Genomic DNA, 24,933 nt, shown 5'->3' on the forward strand with positions numbered 1-24,933 from the left:
TAGGTCAGCGGGCAAATGATTTTTTAACAACAGTATAATTAATATATGTGACCACCTGTTTGGCGTCAGATAAATCAACAACTTTCAAAAGATTGGTGGGCTTAACGAGATTTTTTTGCTCGATTTAAGGTCACTGGATCACAAGATAACCAGTTCGCCGGTCGAAGAAAAAGCTCGTGCTCATCGCCGGAATATTAAACGCTGACCCTCAGCCGCTGTTCATTGTGTTCATAGTTAGCTTATTTTTCTGTTCGTCGCATGGAGCTTTACGACTTCGTTAATTTTCAAGTTCTTGCTGAACGAGTTGTAAAAGAGAAAATCGAGGAAATGAAAGGTAGAATAGAAATGCTTATGAGGATGAATATTTTTTATAAGTTCAAAGGCAAATCTTTATTTTTCTTTTTTTTTTTTTTTTTTTTTTTTTTTTTTAAACACAAATTAACCTTTAAAAAAAATGTAAACCTTGGTTTATGTTTTAAGAAGTGGAAAGATCCAGATTTAGTTTTTTTCTTTCCAAATCAATGAAAAAATAGGGGAATTGAAATTGAAAAATGTTAAGCTGAATTTTAAAAATCAAAAGTTTGGTTTGGTGTAAAAAATTAACTAAACTCTTGTTTGAACTTGTTAACTTATTATATGTAATAATATTTTACAATATATTATTATAAAGTATAATATTTATGATTTAATAATTGTAAAAATTATAATAATTATGATATACTATACATCTTTAAAAAAGTTGTAAAAAAAATAATAGAATTTGTAAAAGTAATGGTAAGTTTTATTCACTTTAAGAGTTAGAGAGTAAACTGTGTCAAAGCTGTCGAATATGCGGTGACCGATCATCAGGACGACACTATGGCGTACCGTCTTGTGACGGCTGTCGTGGATTTTTCAAAAGAAGTGTGCGTCGCAATGTAACATACGCTTGCAAATTTCGCGGAGATTGTGTGATTGATCTCAAACGTCGAAATCAATGTCAGTTTTGCCGCTACCAAAGATGTCTTAAAGTCGGAATGAATAAAAGCGGTAAACTTATTTTTTTTATATTGAAAACAAACATTTTTCCTGATATAAAAATTTTCGTTTACAAGTAGTTGCTTCGCGCGTTTTTTTTTTTTTAAATCAACCGGTGCGTTTAGTTTCATTATTAAGAGATTTGTATTTAGCAGAACAGTTGTGAAAGTCAGTTATGGGCAATGATATATTAAGAATAACTAGATGTCTAACTGCCGTAAATCGGTATAAGAAAAAGTGAAGCAAAAATCGGCCATTATGGGGGGGCAAAATCTTTACGCTATTTATCAAAACAAAACAAATACGAAGCTTTTGATTTGTTAAATTTGCCCTCCATAATGGCCGATTTTTGCTTAAAAAAATACGCGAAAGTTAGACATCTAGTTATTTTTAATATATCATTGGTTATGGGTGTTTAAACATTGTACAGAAAATTTTTTAACCTGCTGTGACGTTTAATCACCTACTTTTTCTGTATAGTTTTAGTGCGCATGCTCGAATATCCATTTAACATTTACGTATAATAACATTTACGTCACCTATTCCAACGTTAAGTTTTCGTTATAATTTTTGTTGCAATTAAATGCTTTGATATAATCTTGTCACTACTTTCGAGCCCATGCAACTTTTTCGGAATGTTTTATTTTTATCTACTTAAAGTTTTAAAAAGTTATTCGTTTTCTCCCCTTTTCAATTTATTGGTGCTAATCCTCTTACAGGAACACATGTTCTCTTTGTCCCACGTGCTAACAATTCTTTACTTTTCAAAAGCATATGGCCAACATATTAAGCGCGGGAAAATATATACGAAAAGTTTGCTGTCATATTTTTCTTTTCATTGAAAATAAAGTTATCGGTTGATGAACGCTTCGTAAAAATTTAATGTGAGTACGCGAATTTTCTCCTTTATTTATTTAGTTTTTATTTTTGAGTAAGAAGTCAAGTAGAATTTTTTGTATGCCATTAAAAAAACAGAAATCATCTGGTCTAGACGCGCTCTTGTTGCTGTAAAGATTTTGATCTATTTTTCTGCGTGGTTTAAAACGAGCAAACAATATTGACGAGATTGTAATATGCTCGCGTTCACTTGAACAGAAGTGAGTTGTTTAGTAATAGCATTTAAATGAGTCAAAATCTTATGCGCAAAACAACCCAGAAAATCAGCAGGTGAAAACTTGAAATAATGGCAATCTCGTTACCAGTAGCAAACTTTTACTTTTCTTTTTTAAGCATTCTATTTAAAAATCTTACAAATTGCAGTTAGTAATTCGTTTAAAAAAATTTCTCTATTTCAGCTGTCCAACACGAACGTCAACCGAAGAAGTCTCAAATAATACCAAGTCCCACATTATTCACCGGCCAATTTGACTTTCCGATCCAACAAAACTCATTAGTTTGCATGAGCGCTTCAATATCGCCTGCAACTTCTTACGACTTGAACTGTTTATCTCCGACATTAGTAATGGAGAAATCCTCATCTCCACCAGTAACTCCGCTTTCAAAAAAAGCTTCAGAATATTCAATCGAATTTCTTTTAAAAAAAAATTTCGATAATAAAGAGAACACTAACTCTTACTCATTAAACCCATCATGTGCCCAGGCCCGATTTCCCGTCCTTACTCCTCCGGATTCACCATTAAAACTTGTGACCGAATCGCAAATCGATCAAGGTATAAACGAAGTGCTATATAAAGTTCTTCGTTCAAGCATTTTGCGGATCCAAACTATTCCTGCTCTTCACGAGTTCTCGCATGAAGTTCAAGTAAAAATGATTACAGACAATTGTCTTCCAGTGTTTATATTGGCCTTACATGAAGCATTTGTTCCTGTTGATATGGTTATGATATATTTGCGCAATAGTATGTTTGAACAACCTCCAGCAACAAGCAATCAAATCCTTAACAAAATCGAAGTAGCTCTGCGCGAAATGAAGTACTTGGGTGTCGACTCAACTGAGATTGGGTACATGAAAGCAATGTCGCTATTCAAACCCGGTAGGTATTTTTTTTAATTTTTTTACAATTATTTTTAACGTTATGGAAGTCACAAAATAAAGTTAAAAACTAAATAAAATTTTAAAAAATAAATATATTAATTTTTTGTTTTTTAGATCCACTTTCTGCTTCACAGAACTCTTTTTTCCTTCGTCACTTTGCCGAAGCCAGGTTTCATCTTAATGAACACGTGACTCGCTACTACAACAATAGCGGACGCCTTAGTAAATTATTATCCATATCAAATACACTTCACAGCTACCCACCAAGTCTAGCATGTATACTATTTCCCATTGTTAAAGACGTGAAGTCGTTCGTGAGCCATTGTTCATCGATAGCTGGCTTTTAAAATATTTTTGAGTTATTTCTATTACTTTTTATTGTTAATCAGCGTTGTAAATAATATCCATTTAAAAATCTTTAATATCTTTAAATATCGACTTAAAAATTTGAATATTGTTTTTTTTTTTTTAAATTTGTGCACTATTTAGTTTTAAAAGTTCAAATCAGTGTTTATATTTTCTCCAAATTTTTTTTTCGCAATCTTTTTATTCCGATTTTCAGGTTCCAAATTCCAAAAAAAAAAGTTATATTACGTAATTATATTACGTAATTATATTACGTAATTTTCTTCGAGTTTTTTCTTACAAGATCAAGTTCATTAAATTTCACAGAAAACATTCCTTAGAGCAGGCCAATGAGTTGGCCAATAAATTTCACAGAAAACATTCCTTAGAGCAGGCCAATGAGTTGGCCAATAAATTACACGTAATAGAAAACGTTCCTTAGAGCAGGCCAATGAGTTGGCCAATAAATTACACGTAATAGAAAACGTTCCTTAGAGCAGGCCAATGAGTTGGCCAATAAATTACACGTAATAGAAAACGTTCCTTAGAGCAGGCCAATGAGTTGGCCAATAAATTACACGTAATAGAAAACGTTCCTTAGAGCAGGCCAATGAGTTGGCCAATAAATTTTTCGGCATTGAGTTCATAAGAAAAAATTTAAAAGAAACGCAACCTTCAAAAAATATTTTTAGAAATTACGGAACAAAAGAAAGTATGACGACAAAGTGTCGAAATTGAAGAATAGGCAATACCAATAATCACAATAAAACCTAACTAAACACTTAACATGGCGCCTTATGAGTTGCTTCAATTTTACACCACATATCTGAATTTTAACAAATCGACGGTCAAAATCCTTTTTGGCATGATCTCATCAGGTGTTCAATGATTATGTTAAGATGCTGAATTTGAAACCCTAAAAAAAATAATATCCTAGTCTTCTATTTATTCCTATCTCACATCTGGCTCAACGACAGCTTTTATTATTAAATCAACTTTCGCCACTAAGTAAAGAGAAAATATATTTTGAACGAAAACGCCGCACAGTGGAAAATAAAGGTGTGTTTTGGACCAAAAATCGATAACTTTTTTGTTACTAAAAATAGATATTTGAAATTTTGCACAAATGTAAAGTAGTATATGACGCTTCTTGTGAAATACTCTTTATAAGAATTTTTTGTTATACAATATTAAAAATAAATAAATAAAAATCAAAAACTTCAAAATTGGCAGTTAGTTAATTTACACTTTAACACAATGCTTTACAAATATATGAAAATACCTTAAAATTATTAAAAACTACGAAAAATACATAAAGTGCTTACCTACTAATTATAGAAATATTTAAGACAGTTTCTTAATAACAATTTTTAAATAGTTGTTTTTATGAAATAATGTATAGGTATATTAAGGTGGTACCAGGGTAAAGGTAACTTTTTAACAAGAAATTGAAAACTATTAATAGACTTTAGCTCTTTTCTATTAATGAACAAAAAAAATATATAAAACAGTAGCCAAATAAAAAAATTTTAGTGATAACTTCATTAATTATGCGCATAATTAGTGTTATTTTACCCCCAAACCTTCTTATTCTTTCATCTAATATAACTAACTCAAAAAGAGTCAAAACTGCTTGAAAATTTGAACATGAATTCTTTAATGTATTTAGAATGTTGTCTATGAAACAGAATTTTTTAAAACATTTTTAATTTTACCAGGTTGACATTCGAACTTTAAGATATAAAATTAAGGGAAGTTTGGGACAAAAGCATGATAAAAATGAGTTTTAAATAAAAAATAACAAAAATTTGCTTCATAGACAACATTCGTAATACGTTCATCTTTAAATCTGCAAAATTTCAGCCCATTATCTATTTTCTATGAAAAGTTATTTTTTCTGAAAAATTGAGATTTAGCGAGATAAAAAGCGTTTCTAAGGTCGTTGTTATGAAGCAAGAACCAAACTGCTCTTTAAAAAAAGGCCAAATTTGATTAAAATTAAGAAGATTTTTGACTTTTTGCAAAACGCATATTGAAATAGGTAGATTTAAGAATTCAAAACATTAATTTTGGTATTTTTCAAAATTTTATCAAAAATAGCCGTTTTTTACCCTGGTACCACCTTAAAGGTACTATATCATAACTACATAGGGACTTTCACTTCCTGAAATCAGTTCGTTGACTTTCAAAAGCTGCAGAGTATCTTCATCAAGTTCTTGCACATTTCACGCAAAGGGTTTATTTGGCTCTTTACTTCATCTACAATGGCTTTAGTTTTCTTGGAAGTCTCTTTGCGAAATTCGATGCATATAGGTCGACAAAAACGAACATATGAAGGTGCCGGATTTTGCCAAACAACTGCGCCAGTTACTTTATCAATTAATTTGATAGGCACCAAAGAACTAGTAAACAAATTTGCATAAGAAATAAGTTCAGATTCCTCTGGAAGTTTCTGCTTGTATTGGCTTTGGCCAGAGGAACCATCACAGCCCCATTTACTATATGAAAGTAAATGCTTGAATTCAATACTGTACAGAGAATCTATGGTCAAAATTCTAGCTACAGTGTGATCCAATAAATCTTGCAGTTCCAGAATTTTCGCATGTGTGTTCGTAATTTCTATTGCAGAAGATGGTGGATAGCAGGTCTGTTTAATTTCTTGAATTTTACAATATGGTGGGAATATGGAACAGTTTCGTTCATTTGTCACCTTCCTCATATACAAATATTGTGCTTTTGTTAAATCTAAATCAATAAACACGCTGAGTGCTTCTTCATCAGTTAGCATATTTTTCTGGCTTGCGTTTTCCATAAAACTCGATATTAATTTTTTTTTGTCTTTATCAGCAATCCTTAATGATTCCACAAGTTTTGCTTCTGCTTCTTCTCCTATTGAATGCAACGCCTGAAGATATGTATTAAAGATATGCTCCATCGTTTATTAAAAGACGGAATAATGTGCCTTTAAATACCACTAATGATGAAACACAAGTTGTCCTCAGAAAGTTGATAATTTTCTTTTAAAATTGTTGACAGTGCCTCAACTGTCATTCCTCCATCAATATAGGAAAGCAATAATTTACATTTCAAACACTTAAAAGTTGTCATTTTAACAAGTCACAAAAGTAACTTAAGTAATATTCAATAGTCAAACGAGTCGGTTTAATTTCCACTGTGAGTTTCTTATACTGATATAAATGTTTCAACTCTTTATATATTGGCAGTGTACATTCACCACAAAATGAGTGCAAAAATAAAAGAATGCCATGGTATCAATAAAAAATTGATAATAAATTAAAAAACATATACCAAGCTATTGTTATAAATGAACAAAATTTGAAATCACGATAAAAAGCGGTTTTCTGTTTTTTTACTTTTATCACTCTTTTCTCGATAATTTCGGAAACCGCACGTTTCTGCAACTCATTCTTATACATGTTTTTAATAAACACCTAGGCTACAATACTACATTAAATGTAAAGCGTGGGGAAGCGTGGGTAACTACCAAAAGTCTCAGTGAACTTGAAGAATATTAATTTTTTTCATTTATTTTATTGTTCAAATAATTACTCCTAAACTGAACCATATAAGTAAAAATGTATAATTTTCTTAAAATCTCTATAACATGAGCTTTTCAAAAATGTATAATACTTTATACTTATTCCTAGAGAGTTTTATAGAAAATTAGCTTTTAAAGTGATGAAGCGAACAGGTTTGAAATGAACATCCGCAAAAGTAATAAACAGTAGGGCTTCAAATCTTTTATTTTTACATAAAATTATGTGAAATTCCTGTATTATAGTAATGATTGACTATTAAACTATTAAATAAAATTGAAATATAATGACAGTAGCGACATTAGTAAAAAACATTTATGATATGCTGTTGCTCTACAATTTTCCACTGTGCGCCGTTTACCGTAGATTTCCCTAATTCCAAACAAAATCGTACTTACAGTTGAATAACTCCGCTTGCTTTTTGAATTTAATGTTAATTTTTTAAAATAAATAAACTGGAATCTAAACTGAATCGAACCGTATTAAGCAAAAAGTGTATTTATTATAAAAATATTGTTAATTTTTTAAACTTAAAAAGTAAAGTTTTCGTTCGGAATTAGGAACACGTGTTCCTAATTCCGAACGTACATATCAAATCCCAAAAAATGGCATTCAGTTTAAAAAAGTAAATAATTTATGCTAGCGTAGACCTCTAGCTTAGAGTTAGGTAAAATGTTTTTTAAAATTTAAAATTACTTTTATTTTAATGTAAGGTATAATATTGTGTTGGTGCAGAGTGTGCATTATATATTTATTAGATCCTGTCTTCCATTATTTTTTTGCAATCAGTTAAAAAAAAAAACCTTCACAGTCACTGCCTGTTTCTGTCAGTTAACCAGAAGAAATCTCAGTCATTAGTATCAGGTCGGTTGCAGCCTTAGCGAATGCTTCCCCATTAATCAAATAGGAAGCTTGTAGTGCTTTTTTATCATATAGCAATGCAGTTTTATCCTTTACGCATTGTTCATTGTAGTTTTGTATTGTAATAATTGTAATAAATTTTCTTTCGCGATCTTCATTTTTTTAAAACTTTGACATTTTCTTTTTTATTAACAAGACGTTTAGAAATTTAATAAAAAGGTTAAAGGCGTTTATTAGTTTCTAAGTTAATGTCGTTAAAATACTTTTGTTAAATATTGCGGTTAATTACTTGCACATAAAAACTTTTGCAAAAAAAAGTGCATTCCAAAATCTGTTCGGAATTTGGGAAACATTTTAATTATGCAGAAAAGTACTGTTTTTAAGATATCTTACGAAGTATTGCTAATTTTTGACTTTTTTTTTTCAGATAAATAATCACCATCAAATTCTACATCCAACAGTACGCAATTTAAATTGCCGTTTTTTTTTTAAGTCGGTTCTGTAATGTTGGTTTTTCAGGGTTTTAAAAAGTGTTTTGCTTGCAATTAAAAAGTTTAATGGTAGCAATGTATATTTTGAAAATATTTTTTCATATTCCCTAGTCTTCCAATTTATTAATCAGTTTCATTACCCTAGTCTTCCAATTTGTTAATCAGTTTTCCTTTTAAAAATCCCACAGAAATAAAAGATGTAACAATAAGTAAACTAAAGCTGTTCGGAATTAGGGAAATCTACGGTATGGATTTTGGTTTTAATGTCATCCGATATTTAATTGTAAATGCTAAACAACCGCTTAATTACAAAACTAAGGAATTCGGCAAGCTACTTTTCCTGGAAGGTGTGGGAAAAATATTTATTTTCATTTATTTACATTTAAACTCGAAACACCTTTTATTAAATAAAACCCTAATATTAATTAATATATGCAATGAGTTTTATTTCGATAAAATGCAAGATTAAAAAAAAAAAAAAAAAAATTTTGTGTTAAACCTTTAGGCATACTTTACATTAACTTTACAGCCTAAGTTAATAAATTTTTATTTACATAAATTAACCCATTGAGAATAACAATCAGTAGTTGTTCATTACTGCACGGAAACAATTCTATAATAGTTAATAGAGACTTAAGAAAAACATCACTTAGCCTCGGTGCCAATAGACAAGATACCTTAATGAGGTCGCGTTAAGAACCGAAAAAAAAAGACACTTAAGTCAGCAACGTTAGAAAAGAAAGTTGCTATGGAGACATGAAAAACTTTAAAATTTAAATTATACAACTAAAAGCAATTTAATCTTTCAATCAGTCAAACAAATTATGATCAAAACTGTTAACATATTGTCCGGTCTAACAAGGGGGGCGAGGAAGGGGGTATGAGCAAAAGAAACATATTTTTATATATTTATATATATACATAATATACACAATATATATGTACATTAATTTTGTTTAAACTTTAAAATGCCAAACGCAAAAAATTAATATAATATCTACTTACACTATTCATGTAAGTTTTTTTTTCTAAATTTACATCTAGCCTAGGTCTTTGAAAAACGTGCTCCTAACCTAATGAAGACTTTTTGATCCTAATTCTCACTATATCTTTGTCTCGCTTTTTCGAGCGCTTCGGGGGAAGAATCAAGAAATAAAGAGGTAAATTTTTGAAGATGAGAAACAGCCTGCTTCGATTGTTCAAGAAGACGTTTATTCTCTTCTTGCGACTTTCTTAACTCTATTGAGAGTCGTTCTCTTTCTTCTCGTTCCTTGAAAAAATAAAGTATTTATTAAATGAGCCATGTAAAGTATTTTTCTAAAATATTATACAAAGTATAGAAAAAAGGGAAGAAAAAAAAAGAAAAAAAAAAGAAAAAAAAGAAAGGAATCTTAATTAAAAAAGAAAACCTGATTCAGTTCGTTTTCCATTACAGTCAGCATAACCCGCAAATCCTCGCTACTACAAGGTCCGGAAACATCATCGGACATATCGACACTAGCCAAATTTAAACCTCTAACAGTCAGCGGTATGTAAGACACTAAAATATAAATGATGAAAATATAGGACATCTAACTCATCTAACTGATGAAAACGGAGGACATCTAACTTTATCGCACCTCATCCTTAGCAAGCAAAATCTTTAAAAAAGAAAAAAAATCTACCTATCGTTCGACGCATCGTCACAAATTGAACTTTGATACGAATTGAATTTTTACTTCTACTAACTTTATGTTTAAATTGTGAACAGGAAGCAAAATGTCACACTTTAAATGACTAATTAAAGTTAATTTTCACCATGAAAAAAGACAAAAATAGGCGACCACGCAGAGTGACGACGTGCGAAATCGAATCACTTTTACAACATAGTTTTTTTTTTTTCTTTCAAAAACAACAATTATTAAAAGAGGAAATGTTTCATTATTGGTAGCTCATTAACTAATTTATGCACCATGTGATAAATAGTAATAATAATAATAACAGGTCAGCTAGAAAATAGTGAAAATATACTTATTTCTTTAAAAGCTGACGTTTGCAGCTTTTACGAACTGATCGAGTCAATTTGGAAAAAGAAATTTATTTCCATAAACTTTTTGAAATTAGCAGAATAAATTTCCTAATTTTTATATACTGTTATATTTAAAAAGAAAAACAACAAACGAAGAGTAATATTATAAAAGTAGCAAACTAAGTTAAAAAAAAAAAAAGACGCCTACCACTTCGAGCCTTAGCTCTGTATGTCGCTGAGTCTAACCGCTTACTTCTTCTGCACGGAAGTGAGTGTATTCCGTCCAGTCGACTATCCGCAACGCTAATAGTACCATTAGAGTTGGCCGAGCTGAATGATTCTGCAATAGAAGTAATCGAGTTGGATGATTCTGCAATAGATTTTTCTTTAGAGTTAACGCCGCATTCTTTGCTGAGTTTTTGAGTAACATTGTCTTTAATTACGCTGCTTGGTTGGAGTTTAGTTAATGGCGGAGTCCACGGACGCAACGAAGTCAAACTTACTTTGACTTCAGCACGCATTTTAGATGGTACACTCACTGATCGCTTTTCTTTAAATCCACTTGGTCGACTTTCGCTGGTATCTTTGAATTGTCTAAGGCGATGCTTCACCAAGGATACAGGTTGAGACATGCGGATAGGAATTTCAGGCGCATCCTGCGATGACACATTGCGATCTAAGCTACCAGGTTTGGTTGATTTCTCCTGTTGCATTGAAGAGAATGACTTTTGAAACTCAGAAATAGCTGCTTCAAAGTTTTCTTCAGCTTCACTTTTATACACATTTTTTTCGTCTGAAGAAGTGGGCCTCTTCAGACTTTTTGAAAATCGCTGTTTGGCGTCGAAGTCTATGTCTTCAGAAGATTCTGATTCCGGGGGTTCGAAATTTCGTGAACGTTGCTTAGCAGAAAATCTTCTTTTCCTTTTTTCATCCAGAGTAAAGGGACTTAAAGATTTCAACGAAAATGTTGCCTCTATTTTAGAAAAAGTTTCTGACAGTGAATCATCTAAAAGATTCCTTTGATTTGCGCTGTTATGCACCAGTTTCTGTTTAGCTGCATTATCGACTGCCTTGATCAATGACTGTTTGGGTGACAAAGGCGCGGAACGAAACTCCGATTTGCTGTCATTAAAAAACAATTGCACACGCGGTTTCCGAGAGTCAAGTAAAGATTGCTTGTCCAGTAAACTAGAATTTTCCAATTTTGCTGTTTGTTGGGACTTTGCTGCACCAATTTCTCTGTTCAACTCTCCTCCTTTATGATTTCTTTCAGTAACAATGTCAGAAGCATCGCGAACCTTAGTTTTAACCAATAAAGTCACAGCATCTTTCTCACTTAATGTTTCGACACTTACAGATTTACTTGCGTTCTCCGTAAGATAACTTTCTGCTGAAAAACGTGGATTGTTGTCATTAACAGACCATCTTCTTCTCAATACCGTTTCTGGTTCAGAATTTATTACCGGAGGTATCTTTAATGAAAATGGTATATCAACAACAGCAAAACCGGAGTTATCAGAAAGCTCACGATCAGGTAATTCACGAGGATTTTCAAACGCGTGCTCTAAACTACTTCGATTCAGCCGCTTCTCAGGGCAGGCCAGAACATCTTTTTGTATCGGTTTTTCAGGCACTTCTTCACAAACATCATGAAAAACATTTTCGTGGAGTAAATCTTCGGATGCTTCAAGATCTTGTTTCTGCTTGAAAAAAGGACTCGGACTGTTTGCTAAAGAACGATAGAACTTCGCATCAATGCTCTTACGAGTATCAGTTAACTTTGTTTCGATATCGACCAAATCTTGATCAATACTCAGCGAGCCGCTGACTAGTTTGTGCGGAGATCCAAGAGGATTACTCACGTGAGATTTCAGCGGCGATTTAGGCTGCGTTGAAGCAAACTTAACAGGCGATGTTAATGTAATATCTGAAGCAGATCGTGACATTATTATAGAGTCATGCGTTTTTGAAAGATGCTGATGAGGTTCGTTGCTCGAAGTGTCAGACGAAGAAGAATCAACAGAGGATCTCTGCTTGTCTCGAGATGAGCTGAAATAAAATGATAAAAAACTTTTTTTTCTTATGAATGCTTTATAAATTGTAATAGATTATAAAACAAAACAATGCTTAAATATTTTACAAACTATAAATAAAAATATAAAAACCTACTTAATTTCAACAGATAGTGAACGAGGCTTGGTTTGTGCACTATTTGATTTACTAGTTATCATTGGAGATTCACTGCTTGCAGCTGTCATACATTCCTTTGATGATGTACTTGTTGCATCAGTGTCAGGAAACACACTCATACTATATACTGAAGTCATACTTGAGAATCGACGCATGTTCTTTAATGCTCTATAGCTGCTAAAAAAGCAAACATTCACTTTTACATTTAATTTAATAAACAATAATCTGGATTAAAAATAAACAAATAATATATTTACACAAATTTTATAGCAGTAGTTACATATTATTAAGCACAAAAGTTCTTGATATGTAAAAATTATGTTGGTAACTATATATCGATTATCGTGTTGATAACTATATATCGATTATCGTGTTGATTAGAAGTTATGTATTATTGTGTTACCAAAAAAAGTAAAAAACTGCAATGAGTAGAATCAGATGAAAAAAAAAGAAAACAGTTAAAAAATGAAAAAAAATTTTTTTTTTTTCTCTTACTTTTACTGTGATTTTTTAATCAAACTAAACAATAAACTACTTACTTTCTTGGTTGACCATCAGATGCTGGTGGAAGTACTACTATTCGCACTGCACCAGGTCTTTTTAACATTTGAATCATTTTCTCGTGCGCCATATTTATGACCACAAGACCGTTTATCTAAAATAAGTAATTTTCACCACATATTTAAATTATCACAGACAAAATGATCACAAAACTAATTATTTTTATTTAGTACTACAAAAAAAACTTTTTACCTCTAACAGCCTGCTACCCTTTCGCAACCCTGCTTGCCAGGCTAGTGCATATGGCTCAACATCAGCAACTAACCCTTGATAATAAACATGAAAACCAAGTTGTCCATCGTTGTTTCTACGTAAAGTTAAATCTTGAGTCTAGAAAAGAAAATTTTTTTTACTTAAAAAAAAAAAAAAATTTTAGCTGAAATTTTTTACAATTATAAAATAATTTAAATAATATACTTTATTATTACTTTAATTTTTAATATATTTAGTACATATTTCTGTTTGTGTGTATTAGGTCTTAAATGATGTAAATGTTTTAATTATATTAGTACAATCACTCAACTCACATAAAGGCATGTCAATCAAACTCACCTCACATCCAGGTGTAACAGCCTTCAGCCTGTTGATGACGTATGGCAGCTCATTTATGTCATCATCCGATAATGTAAAGAAAGCTAATTTTCCATCTTCATAAAACAACTTCAAACTTAAGTAAAAAAAATTGTGCAAAAAAAAAATCCTAAACTTTTTCAAGGTTAATCAAAAGTTTTAAATGATCCAGAAAAAAATATTAACAAATTATTCTAATAAAAATTAACAGCGCTTCTTCTTTTCTGATGATTATCATTCCCTGATTATCTGATGATTATCATTGCCTGATCATCTGATGATTATTATTGTCAAACCTTAATACTTATTTAACACTGAAAATTAACAAGGATAAAACATTTTGTTGTCATCTGTATCATGTTTGAAAAGCTCTCCTTGAGAAAAAATAAGAAGGAACAACACTTACGTGTGTGACGTCGGTTTCCAACCAAGCACAGATTTACAGGGAATTGTTAACAAGATTGACTAAACAAGGAACTTAAACAATAAAATGTCTAAAAACACTTTTAATAGATACGGATAATATAATAAACAAAAAATTATAATAAACAAGCTAAGAAAAAAAAAATTAACCTGATACTCGTGATCAATAAAGACAATAGATTTTGCAGAAATAGAAAGAAAGCATGGCACAACCATTCCGTCACCATCAAAATCAAACTAAAAACACATTTTTATAAAAGAATTTAAGTTAAAAGAAAAAGTCTTTTAAAACTCTGTTAATGATAATTCTAAATATCAATGCTATGCCATTGTATTAATTCCAAGTAACCAAATCTAAAAAGATCTTGATTGCTGCATCAGTCAGTCTACACTTAAATTTTAAAATTTTGACAATTAATACTAAAACACAATAGAAAACAGTAAAAAATTTCAACTGTAAAAATCTGATTCAGAAGAACATTTTTATTAGTGTTCAATTATTTCTGTGTACCGATCTACCGTTGCTTCATTCTAGATAAAGTTGCTTTTTTCTACACTACCAACCAAAAATCTTGAACCATCCCAAATTTTCATGCATATATTTTATGGTTTTATTCAAACAAATTAAAGGTAATTGTTATTTTAAAGTAGTCTAAACACTTTTAACATAATTTTTAATTTTTTTTTTAATTTTATATGTTAATGGTAGATAAGTGTTATCAAATAATATCATATAAGACATTATTGAACTATATAACAAATCATATTTTATGAACATTTTAGTGTTAACATTTGACATTGAAATTTTCATTTTTTATTTTATTTCTTTTTCTGAATGACTTTTAATCAACTTTTTTTTTGGAAAAAAAAAAAAAAGATTTAAGTAAAAGGCAATATGATGATATTTCTTAAACAAATTTCAAACTTTGAAACTATTTAGAACATTATTGTATTAAGTTTTATAAATAAGACAAAATCAAAAGAGCATTGCAAACAGAAGAACCATAATCACTTTGTACAAAAAAACATTCCATTAAAAAAAATTGCAAAGAAATTGCAAAGAAATTGTAAATATCCTAGAAAGGAGTTCAAAGGACAATAGAGATTTTCTACCCATGGTACTTAACCTATCAAGATCAGGAAAGCCTTCAGTAACATCCAAGGCAGATGATTTACATGTAAAGATTATTTCTAATTGAAATAGGTGTTTGACTTGCTCCTCAGATATGAGCTGAATTAAACAACGACGGAAATGAAGAAATCTCTTTAATGACTGTAAAACTTATTAGATGCTGGTTTAAAATGATGGATAGCTGTAAAAAAAAAAAAAAACTCTGCTGAAGAAAATAAATCGCATAAAGAGATTAAAATGGGTAAAGGTACATTGGGATCAGAGTGTGTCTGATTGGACAGATGATTCAAAATTTCAGGACTTTGCTCAAATAGACAAATATATGCATTAAGACTTGGACTGTTTTCTAAATTTGCTGTTGATACAATACAGACTAGTCATCTTATCATTTTGTTCTGCAACAGGATAATGATTAAAGACATACTGCAATAATATGAAGAGAATGTAGAGAAAAGAAAGAATGCAAGGGTTTACTACAAATTATGATGTGGCCACCTCAATCCCCTAATTTGAACCCTATTGAGTTACTAGGGGAAGATTTAAATGGTTACATCCAATATCATTCTCCATATGAAAAAAATTTTTTTGGGACCTTCTATAGGATACCTGTAACAATGACTATACTGGAAAAATTTGTATGGGGCAGTTATTAAAAGAATTCTAAGTTTCTTGATTCTGTTCAATGTGTTAAAAGATGATTTTGGTAAAACAAAAAACTGACAACATTGAGAATCTCATCATAGCATTCAAAGGATCAAGATTTAGTCATTTATATAAAAGAATCTTTTCATAATACTTTGAAAATATTTTGGAAAGCTCACATCACAATGTGCCATATACTTTAATTCCTCAAGGCAACTGAATATGGTGTTATTGCTGAGGAAACTGAAAATGCAATACACTGTTATTTTAAGAAAATTTTGACAGGTCATTAATAGAGATTTAACCATGAATATACTAAAAGCCTACCAAGAAATATTAACAGTTAAAACAAAACTAATTAAAAAACCTACTTTAACATTCCATGCAAAACCACCTTGTAACCAGATCTCAGGGCTTACTGGGGGATGTGTCTTTTCTTTTTTCTTTGAAAATGAAAAACCTACACAAATGTAAATATTTCTTTTTTAAAATGCAACAAAAAATAAAAATTTTCATTTTGACTATAAGTGAAACAGGAAATTAGAAATCCACATTTTTAAAATAAATTTTATATAAATACAACTTTTACCAAACTTGTTTGGTGGTTCTAGCGTTTGTGTAGAAACTTTGTTAGTTGCTAATTCCTTTAGATATTCATAACGCGTTCTTTTGTGCATGTGAGTAAACTTATCAGACTTGTGTGCTGCATTTTCAGCATTTATCACTAAATTAAATGTTTACAAATAACTGCATACAAAATTAGCTTAACTATAAATAAAAAAATTTAGATATGGGTAGAAAAAAATAATACATTTGCACAAAAGAAACTCTCTAAATGTTGCATTCTTTGAAAACTTCTCTTGAGGAATAGGAGGTCCAAATGCAGGTACATCCATTGAACGACTCACTGCAACCCTGCAGACAAGACAAATCATTAGGAATGCATGCTTACATAAATACAAAAAAAAAAAAAAAAAATCAACAATCAAAAAAAAAAAAAAGTGTACTCATATTTGGTATATTCTGTGTGTGGGTTCTCAACTCTGACTATTACAAAGACATGTTGAAAATGTGATCGAATCATTTGAGGTGTAAAAGGTTTTGAGCCGGATTCTTGGAAGATTACTGTCACAATATCATTTCCGATATGACGCTTTCTTAGCAACTACATATTTAATTTTAACAAATTTTGTCAAAGTATTCAAATATATTTAATAATTCATTTATTAAATATTTAATAATTAGCTTGTTCTACTTTTATTATTATCACTTTTAATAACAATGAACTTTAAAAACACAAAATGTTTTTCAATGCAAGACAAAAATTAAAAATGTTAAATGGCTTTTAAAATATTTTTTATATAATAATTAGTTACAAAACTATAATAACTTTAAATACTGAATTTAAACTTTACATACAGTTTGATAGGTAGTAATAAATAAACAAAACATTCTATTTCTAATTTTGTCGTTAATGCTGTCAGCATTAACGACAAAAACAAACAGCAAAACCAAAAAATTGAATGCAAATGTTAACATACTTGCTGCTTATCATTTGGTGTAAATGGCAGCTGGGTGGAAACATGAAACATAATCTCTCTGCCATGAAAAAACGTATATAAAGAATGTTGACCAGTTGAATCATCTAAAACATTTTATTAACTAACATGTGCATCCAAAAAATTAAAACAAAATTACATTAAACATTTCAGTTTAAATGAACAAAAAGCAATTCCTATTCTAAGCACATTCAAGAACTTAAAGTTGCTATGGTTACAAAACATCTTTAAACCATAAAAATATAAAACATTTTTTTAAAATTGTTTTAAAAAACTTTCAATGTTACTATCATTTAAACTTTTAACTCCTTTAATTTTTAAATATAAATATAACTAAATGCTTTTGCTGGTTGATAATAGTAGTAATAATAATAATAGTAATAATAATAATAATAATAATAATAATAATAATAATAATAATAATAATAATAATAATAATAATAATAATAATAATAATAATAATAAAAACAATAAAAATAGTAATAACAATAAAAATAATGATGATAATAATAAAAACAGGTTTGAACCAAATTCATTCTGCAGAAATCTTTACAAAAGGTTTAGAGAGTGTGCGTTATCCTTATTTAACTTTTTGTTTCATCAACAAATTCTATGTTATTTTTAAATTTCATTTTAATTTTAATGTAATAAATGATTAAAGAATTCAGTTGTTGGCTGCTTATTGGTGGACAATATAAGTTAAAGGCTTTAAAACAGGATTTTAACTCTGGATTTTTATATATGGATAATTAAGGTGAATAGATATGCTGGATCTGGTCTGCAATTTTTTTAAATTTTGTCTGACAAATGTTAATAGGGCTGTTACAGCAATAGTAATGAGCTGTAACTATTTCTTCAACATTTACTAGACAAATTTTTAAAAAATCTTCATGAAAAAGCAAACAAAATATGTCTTATTTGGTGCTTGTGTTTAAGTGCCTAACAGTCATTTCATAGGAGTTTTTGCAAATTACCTATTGAATTTAAAAAAAGATTGGGCAGAACATTTGTGCCTTTTAAGCAACTTTATTAATAATAATAACAATAATAGTAATGATGATGATGACAATGATGATGAATAATCATAATATAATAATAAACTCTAAAAATCTCAGGCTCTCAAGACAAACAGAAACTTTAAGTTTCATTTAGGTTATTTTGAAATTTTAACTATTACTCTTAATATAAAATATATTTAGTGATGATAAAAGTAATTTTTTTGCTGATTTCTTTTTCTCCTTTTAATGATTGGTAATATTTTATTGGATGAAAAAACTGAACTTTTAGAGTTCATTATTTCTAAATGAATTTCCCTCAGTAATATACAGCTTGCTTTTAATCAATCAAAGATATTAGACCAATAGTGAATGTTATTTGAAGTCTTTATTTCATAACCAATTGTCTGATTTCTTAAGAGGAATAATTTCTATTTTTTTATTATGGTCAATATTTATTAACTTGATATTTTTTTTCATAATAAATATATATTAGTAACTTGAATTAGTTGTTTGTAAAAAGACATCTTTATAATTTAACTCAGATGTTATGAAATAAACACATGATTTAATAACTATTCACAAAAAGTATGTAAAAGCTATTTATTTTTAAAGGAAATAAATTATTACTTTTATTGTCTAATTGGGCTCTGTAGCCTTGGAAACCTTTCAAAGCCACTGTATCCCCTATTATGCTACAGAACTCCAAGAACTCTGAACCAGCATGTTCTAAAATGGGACAAAATCATAAACCATCATTTTGTTAATAAATGGATGACCATCATACAAACAAACAAAAAAAAAATTATAAAAGGCATGTACTAACCATTGTTATACATTTCTTCTTCAGTAGTTTGGCCAGCTTTGCAGTAAAGTAAACCCACCTTATGCTTCAATGATAACTAAAAAGAGATCATCATCATCATCATCATCATCATCATCATCATCATCATCATCATCATCATCATCATCATCATCATCATCATCATCATCATCATCATCATCATCATCATCATCATCATCATCATCATCATCATCATCATCATCATCATCATCATCATAAATACCTGCTGCTCATCTAATTTGATTAATTGCTCATTTATCTAAAAAAAAAAAAAAAACTGTATACAAAACTTGAAGACCCCAAAATAATAGCATTTTTTTGAAGAAATCTCTTAAAAGTGACTTTCCGTTTATTTATTCCAGTCATGTTGTTTTGAAGTAGCAAAGTTAGATTGTTTTAAGTTTTATAGATCTTTAAAAAGGAAATATTTTTGTTTGCTAAAATATTAACTCATAATTTCAAAAAAAGACCTTTGTGTTATTCATTATGGATCCCTTCAAAAGTAGAAACTTTTACCGCAGTTAGAACTAGACTTTCTAAAATAGTATCAAAGCATATATATGTATATGTATATATATATATATGTGTGTACGTACGTACGTACGTACGTACATACATACATACATACATACATACATACATACATACATATATATGCTTATATATTATTTCAAAGGTATTTGAGGGTTTCTTTACTTAAACATATTCTTCTGTAACATAAACATTGGTCTTGATAAATCTTGCAATTATCAAGACGAATGCTACAGAAGCTAAGAAACATAAACAACTATTCCTGAGTATTATATTTCAAAAGGTTAAGTTATGGTAGAGTTTTGCCAGAGTGAAGTTCAATAATAGTTGAAACCTTTTTTTTAATTAAAGCTGATATTTTTAAATTAAAAATGGGAAAAAAGTGGCCTTTAATGTTATAGAATATTATAAGAAGAAACAAACTGGAAGTGTGGTCAATTAGAAGTGATCAGGAAATAACTAAATTGCATCTACTACTGAAGACACACAACTTTTTTAAAATTAATTTTAAAACATCAATATACACAAAAAAAATACCTTTATATCAGGCAGAGAATGACGAAGGCAGGAAATTTGTATATCTGGAAAACAATATTCCAGAATATCTTTTAAAGGCAGTCCACGATTTGAGTTATGACGAGATGTGGATGGTATAGAATTCTCAAGGACAGATATTCTTAAGGCTTGCAGCTACAGTAAAAAACCTTGCTTCATATATCAATGTTAAAAAAAGAAGACAGAAAAAAAAAAGTAATAAAAATAAAAAATACATCATTTGTCCGCAATATAATTCGATACTGATATTTGTTTTTTGAGTTTTTTTCGCTACCAATTTCATGACCAAGTACAGCCATCTGTGTCAACAACTCTCGAATTATTGATATTGCAATTGGTCCGTAATTTTTGTCTATTCCAAAGAGATTGAAGTGCTCTGCAAAATAATAATACTAACTATCATCATTGATCATCTAACATTATAATGATCTAATATCAGGTAGTTAATCAACAACCACAGTGATAACTAACAGTAGCATGCTAAGATAATCAATAAAAGCATATAGAAAAATCCATACATTCAGAAATATTACCATTTTCACTAAAAAATTCTCTATAATACATTGCTCCACGATCAATATGTTCAAATTCAAATATTTGTCGCTCTGAAACATTGGGTTCATCCCAGGAAAAAAAAGTGGAATCATCCTTTACCTCTTCTAGTAGTATATCATTGCTAGAGTACAACAATTCACGTTTACGAAAATTTCGTTTTTTGTCATAATTATTCGAACTCAACTTATCGAATGAAAGATTACGATTGAACATTGAAATGAGTTTTGTTACATCTTTTATATCTCGAACATCTTTAATACTTCCAAGATCTTTAATTTGTTCATCAGAGTTAATCTTGTGAATAGGATGTGAAATTTCATTACGAAAGAATGGACAATTGAGCAATAAATCATTTTCATTATTATCACCATCATCAACAACTGACTCAGCTCGTATAACTGGTTTCCCAAGTTCAGAATCATATTGTCCGTTTTTAAACTGCTTGTTTCCTTGGTTACGAGCTGAGGCTGCTGAGGCTCCTGTCAATTTTTTTCCAAAAGAACTTCCCTCTTCAAAAACTGAACCAATTGATAGATTAAAAAATAAACTTTGGACATCAAAATATGCAAAGTTTTTAATACTATTTCGATTATCATTTCCAGCATATGGAGACATTCCTAATGATTGTAAAATACTAAAACGAGCATCATCAGCAGTCATCTTATTTTTTTTTTGCCGAATTGATAATTTTCGTTTTGAACTTTTCCTCTCAAGAGCAGGTTCAACAACATAACCTGGTGTTTTGTAATTAAAATCATGATTAGATAGTTGGGATTGAAGGCTAGGCTTTTGATTTCCATTCACTATCTTAGATTGGAAACCTCTGATCAAATTATGAACAGATGGAGGAACTGTAGTAGCACCTACTGCATCTGTATTATCATCTAAGTTTTGTGAACCTCCACGACTTGAGCCAGCCCAGCTGGAACTTGACTCTTTAGTGTTGCATGAATCAACTACACTTTTCCCTTTCATAGAACCAGTACTGCATCTTAGTTCTTCATTTCTAGAAAAACCTGGGGAGGAAGCTCGATCTGGTGAACCTGAAAAAATTACTTTTCAGTTTTAACAATTTAATTTAAAACAAATTTTTTTATTAAAAGAATTTGAATCAGTGAGACTTTTAGTCATAAAATTTACAAAGCCACAACAATAATAACAACAGCAGCAGCAGCAGCTGCAACAACAATAACAAAAGTAACAGCAATAGCAACACTACAAATATCAGGAAACATTCATAACAAAATTTTCAAAACCAATTAAAGTTATTCAAACAGATTGTAACAATTTAACATTTGATGGTTTTACTGGTGGTACATCAAGTTTTATAAGTTTCTCTATCATTAAAAATAAGTTCAAAATTGTTTTAAGGTATATAACAATGAAAATTTATCAGGAATATTCAAAGTAAACTAAAAATAGTTAAAGCTCTATGTGAAGTCAAGACTGTTGACAAGTATTATCTAAAACATAATTCATACTAGTAAGATCCATATCTGAATATTTTTAAAAATACACTTTTATTAAATAATAAATACTACAATAGTTACTTGCACTATATCATAAAAAAACTCTATTGAATTTTGGTAACATATTTAATGAAACATGCTACTTAATATATGATACTTGTAATTAAAAGAAATGAACCAATTAGCAATACATAAGGTAATACCATAAGGTTTTTGAAAACATTTTATTGCGCCAAATTCAAAATATATGTCATACTAATAACATACTTTAAAATGAACTTGGGGCATAAAAAAATTTTCCATTAGAAAACCAGGATGTATATAATTATAAGAATTATACCATCAAAATATTGACCTACAACTGCAAGCAAAATTTCAAAAAACTTCCGGTTTGAAATCTACAAATCAAAACTTCCGGTTTGAAATCTACAAATCAAAATTGCAAAGAAACTTTTAACCTTTTAAAGAAGAGTAAATAGTTTTAGATGTGAATGTAAGGTTCTGTGGAGGAAGTAGCAGTTGTTCAGTTTGTGGCATTGCTAAGTGCAATTATGTCATTTTCTGTATGTGCAAAACCATAATCTAAATAACAAGTTGCAAGTCAGAAAATACTGGTAATTATAATAAAAAAAGTTATTTATGCTAAATGTTAATAAAATCTTTTAAAATCATGTTCATATTTTATTAGAGTAATCATGGTGCTCTAATACTGATATAATAGAAAATGTTATTTAGTGCAAAGTTCGATTAAGATGCTTTTGAAAAAAACTCCTGAGCTTAATGTTGTTTGCAATATTTTGGCTGTTAACTATCAATACCAAGTTTGTTTTTTGTCATTATTGAAACAGTAATAGCTTTTTACATAAAAAGACTTTGGGTTGACAAAAGTTTAAGATGCTGAAAATTTTTTTTTCCTTTTTTCATAAACTTTGATTTCTAATTTTTAACTTATTTAAAATAAATACATGTTAAGCTTAAAATGTCTTAGTGAGGTTTTGGTTGAGATGTATATATTGTGGTTATATCAGAAAGCATGTGGTAATGCAGTTTCATTTAAGGACTTGAGCTAACCACCTGCAAGTTTATGAATAGTTACTTTTAAGCAAAATAATAACAACACGTTGATGCATTTAAAATTCTAAAGGCAAGCAAGCTGACTGACTACTTATATATTGATTTAATTGTGATGTCATAATAATGACTTACATATTTTTTTTTTTAAAGCAGAAAAATGTTTATTATAACTCCTTTGACATTTTTTAAATAGAACATATAATCTTAAAATCATATGTTAAAAAAAAAAGATCATTCAGTTCTGTCACAATTATTGCATCCCTGATGATTTTTCAATGACATTTCATGCATTCTTGATGTTCCAATTTAATTTGCAAATTTCTGAGGAAAACTATATCCAAAATACTCATAGAAAATTACTAATCACATAATTAATCTGGATTATAAATTATAAATATTACAAATAGATTTTTGTAGAAAAAGAGATGTTTACAAAATAGATTATAAAATTTTCTCACATTTTTTTTTGATGTTCATTAAATTATTTCAATATATTAAGTTTTTGTTAATGCGAAGCAATTGAATTTTTTGTCAATAAAAATTTCTTTATTACATTAACATGAGTACAATGCAAAATACATTTGTGAATTGCAGGATACATTACAGAAAATTAAAAATAATAATTAGAACTTGTCTTGTTTAGGCTATATATATATATATATATATATATATATATATATATATATATATATATATATATATATATATATATATATATATATATTCATTAACTACTTTATCAAACTAGAAGCGCTAATGTAAATTAATGTATTAACTACTTTTATTCCTAAAAATATCTGCATAAATAAAAACACATAAAAATTATCAACCTTTAGTGAATAGATAGATAACCTAACAAAAGATCTTTTCAAAAAATGGTTAAAAAGCTTTTACTGCCTTAAGCATTGATGCAGAGTGATGCCTTTGCTCCTTGCAATTTAAAAGTTTTAAGAGTAATGATACCCATTTGTTTTAAAAAAACAGTTTTTTTTCTCAATGTGGTGAAAAAGTTACAACAAATAGAAGATATGACCACACAAAACGAGAACTAGTAAACTTAAAAATATTTGCTTAAACATTTGAACTTTTGAAGTTGCAGATATCAAAAAAAGCAAACAGAAAACTTCTACACTGCAAAATTTAAACAGTTTACTGTGATAACAGAAGATTAATGAATGAGAACAAACCTCATACATATAAGAACAATTCAAATAGTATTTAACATCTATCTTGTTTGAGGATTAACTTTCTTTGTCAAAATCAACATTCTGTCAAAAAAAGCACATTTATATTTAAATAAGGTGTACAGCGTATACAAAGAGATTTAAGATGATATTAGGTTAAAAATGTTAAACAAATTTATCAACTTTAAAACTCCAGTGTTTAAGATAAAATAACTTCACTTTTAATAAGAAATGGATTTTAATTTATTGTATTTTAATTTGCTCTTTTTTATTATTATTTACACATTGCCAGATTAATAATTTTCAAAGTTCAATGAAATGCCAAGATATTTCATAAGAAGTAATATATTGGCTTCATTATTAATCAGTTGAAA

At 29.2% G+C, this 24,933-nt stretch overlaps 2 protein-coding genes across 8 annotated transcripts in view; one reads left to right on the top strand and one right to left on the bottom strand.

Moving 5' to 3' along the window:
- Positions 1-129: 129 nt before the first annotated feature.
- Positions 130-3,465, top strand: LOC145185815 (nuclear receptor subfamily 2 group E member 1-like). 2 transcript variants are annotated; one of them, XM_080061831.2, is made up of 4 exons: positions 130-334; positions 796-1,029; positions 2,313-3,011; positions 3,128-3,465. In XM_080061831.2, exons 1-4 carry the CDS (start codon positions 259-261, stop codon positions 3,358-3,360), a joined length of 1,242 nt encoding a protein of 413 aa, XP_079917957.2. In that variant the 5' UTR covers positions 130-258; the 3' UTR covers positions 3,361-3,465. The 2 variants fall into 2 exon arrangements, with proteins under 2 accessions (XP_079917957.2, XP_089955070.1); XM_090098944.1 differs by lacking the exons at positions 130-334; positions 796-1,029 and adding an exon at positions 1,757-1,901.
- Positions 3,466-9,165: 5,700 nt separating this feature from the next.
- The window catches only part of LOC145185064 (uncharacterized), an 18,036-nt gene continuing 2,268 nt past the window's right edge, over positions 9,166-24,933 (bottom strand). Inside the window, exons 2-23 of one of the 6 annotated variants that reach the window (XM_090097224.1) lie at positions 24,570-24,643; positions 22,760-22,883; positions 20,811-21,875; positions 20,493-20,653; positions 20,260-20,412; positions 19,415-19,450; positions 19,174-19,249; positions 18,978-19,076; positions 17,335-17,438; positions 16,801-16,958; positions 16,605-16,708; positions 16,383-16,517; positions 16,165-16,253; positions 14,170-14,256; positions 14,003-14,061; positions 13,579-13,693; positions 13,219-13,356; positions 13,005-13,120; positions 12,445-12,642; positions 10,484-12,324; positions 9,677-9,807; positions 9,166-9,537 (exon numbers count right to left, since the gene is read on the bottom strand). In XM_090097224.1, coding sequence (XP_089953350.1) covers positions 9,361-9,537; positions 9,677-9,807; positions 10,484-12,324; positions 12,445-12,642; positions 13,005-13,120; positions 13,219-13,356; positions 13,579-13,693; positions 14,003-14,061; positions 14,170-14,256; positions 16,165-16,253; positions 16,383-16,517; positions 16,605-16,708; positions 16,801-16,958; positions 17,335-17,438; positions 18,978-19,076; positions 19,174-19,249; positions 19,415-19,450; positions 20,260-20,412; positions 20,493-20,653; positions 20,811-21,875; positions 22,760-22,838 — 5,121 coding nt within the window. In that variant the 5' untranslated portion in view covers positions 22,839-22,883; positions 24,570-24,643 and the 3' untranslated portion in view covers positions 9,166-9,360. Of the gene's footprint in view, positions 9,538-9,676; positions 9,808-10,483; positions 12,325-12,444; positions 12,643-13,004; positions 13,121-13,218; positions 13,357-13,578; positions 13,694-14,002; positions 14,062-14,169; positions 14,257-16,164; positions 16,254-16,382; positions 16,518-16,604; positions 16,709-16,800; positions 16,959-17,334; positions 17,439-18,977; positions 19,077-19,173; positions 19,250-19,414; positions 19,451-20,259; positions 20,413-20,492; positions 20,654-20,810; positions 21,876-22,759; positions 22,884-24,205; positions 24,225-24,562; positions 24,644-24,933 lie in introns of those variants that run through there. The other 5 variants (XM_090097223.1, XM_090097225.1, XM_090097226.1 and 2 more) reach the window with 5 other exon arrangements.

Source organism: Hydra viridissima, unplaced genomic scaffold (genome assembly GCF_058129835.1).
Source record: "Hydra viridissima isolate aposymbiotic clone 2 unplaced genomic scaffold, HvirCarnegie_v1 scaffold_9, whole genome shotgun sequence".
Lineage (NCBI taxonomy): Eukaryota > Metazoa > Cnidaria > Hydrozoa > Anthoathecata > Hydridae > Hydra > Hydra viridissima.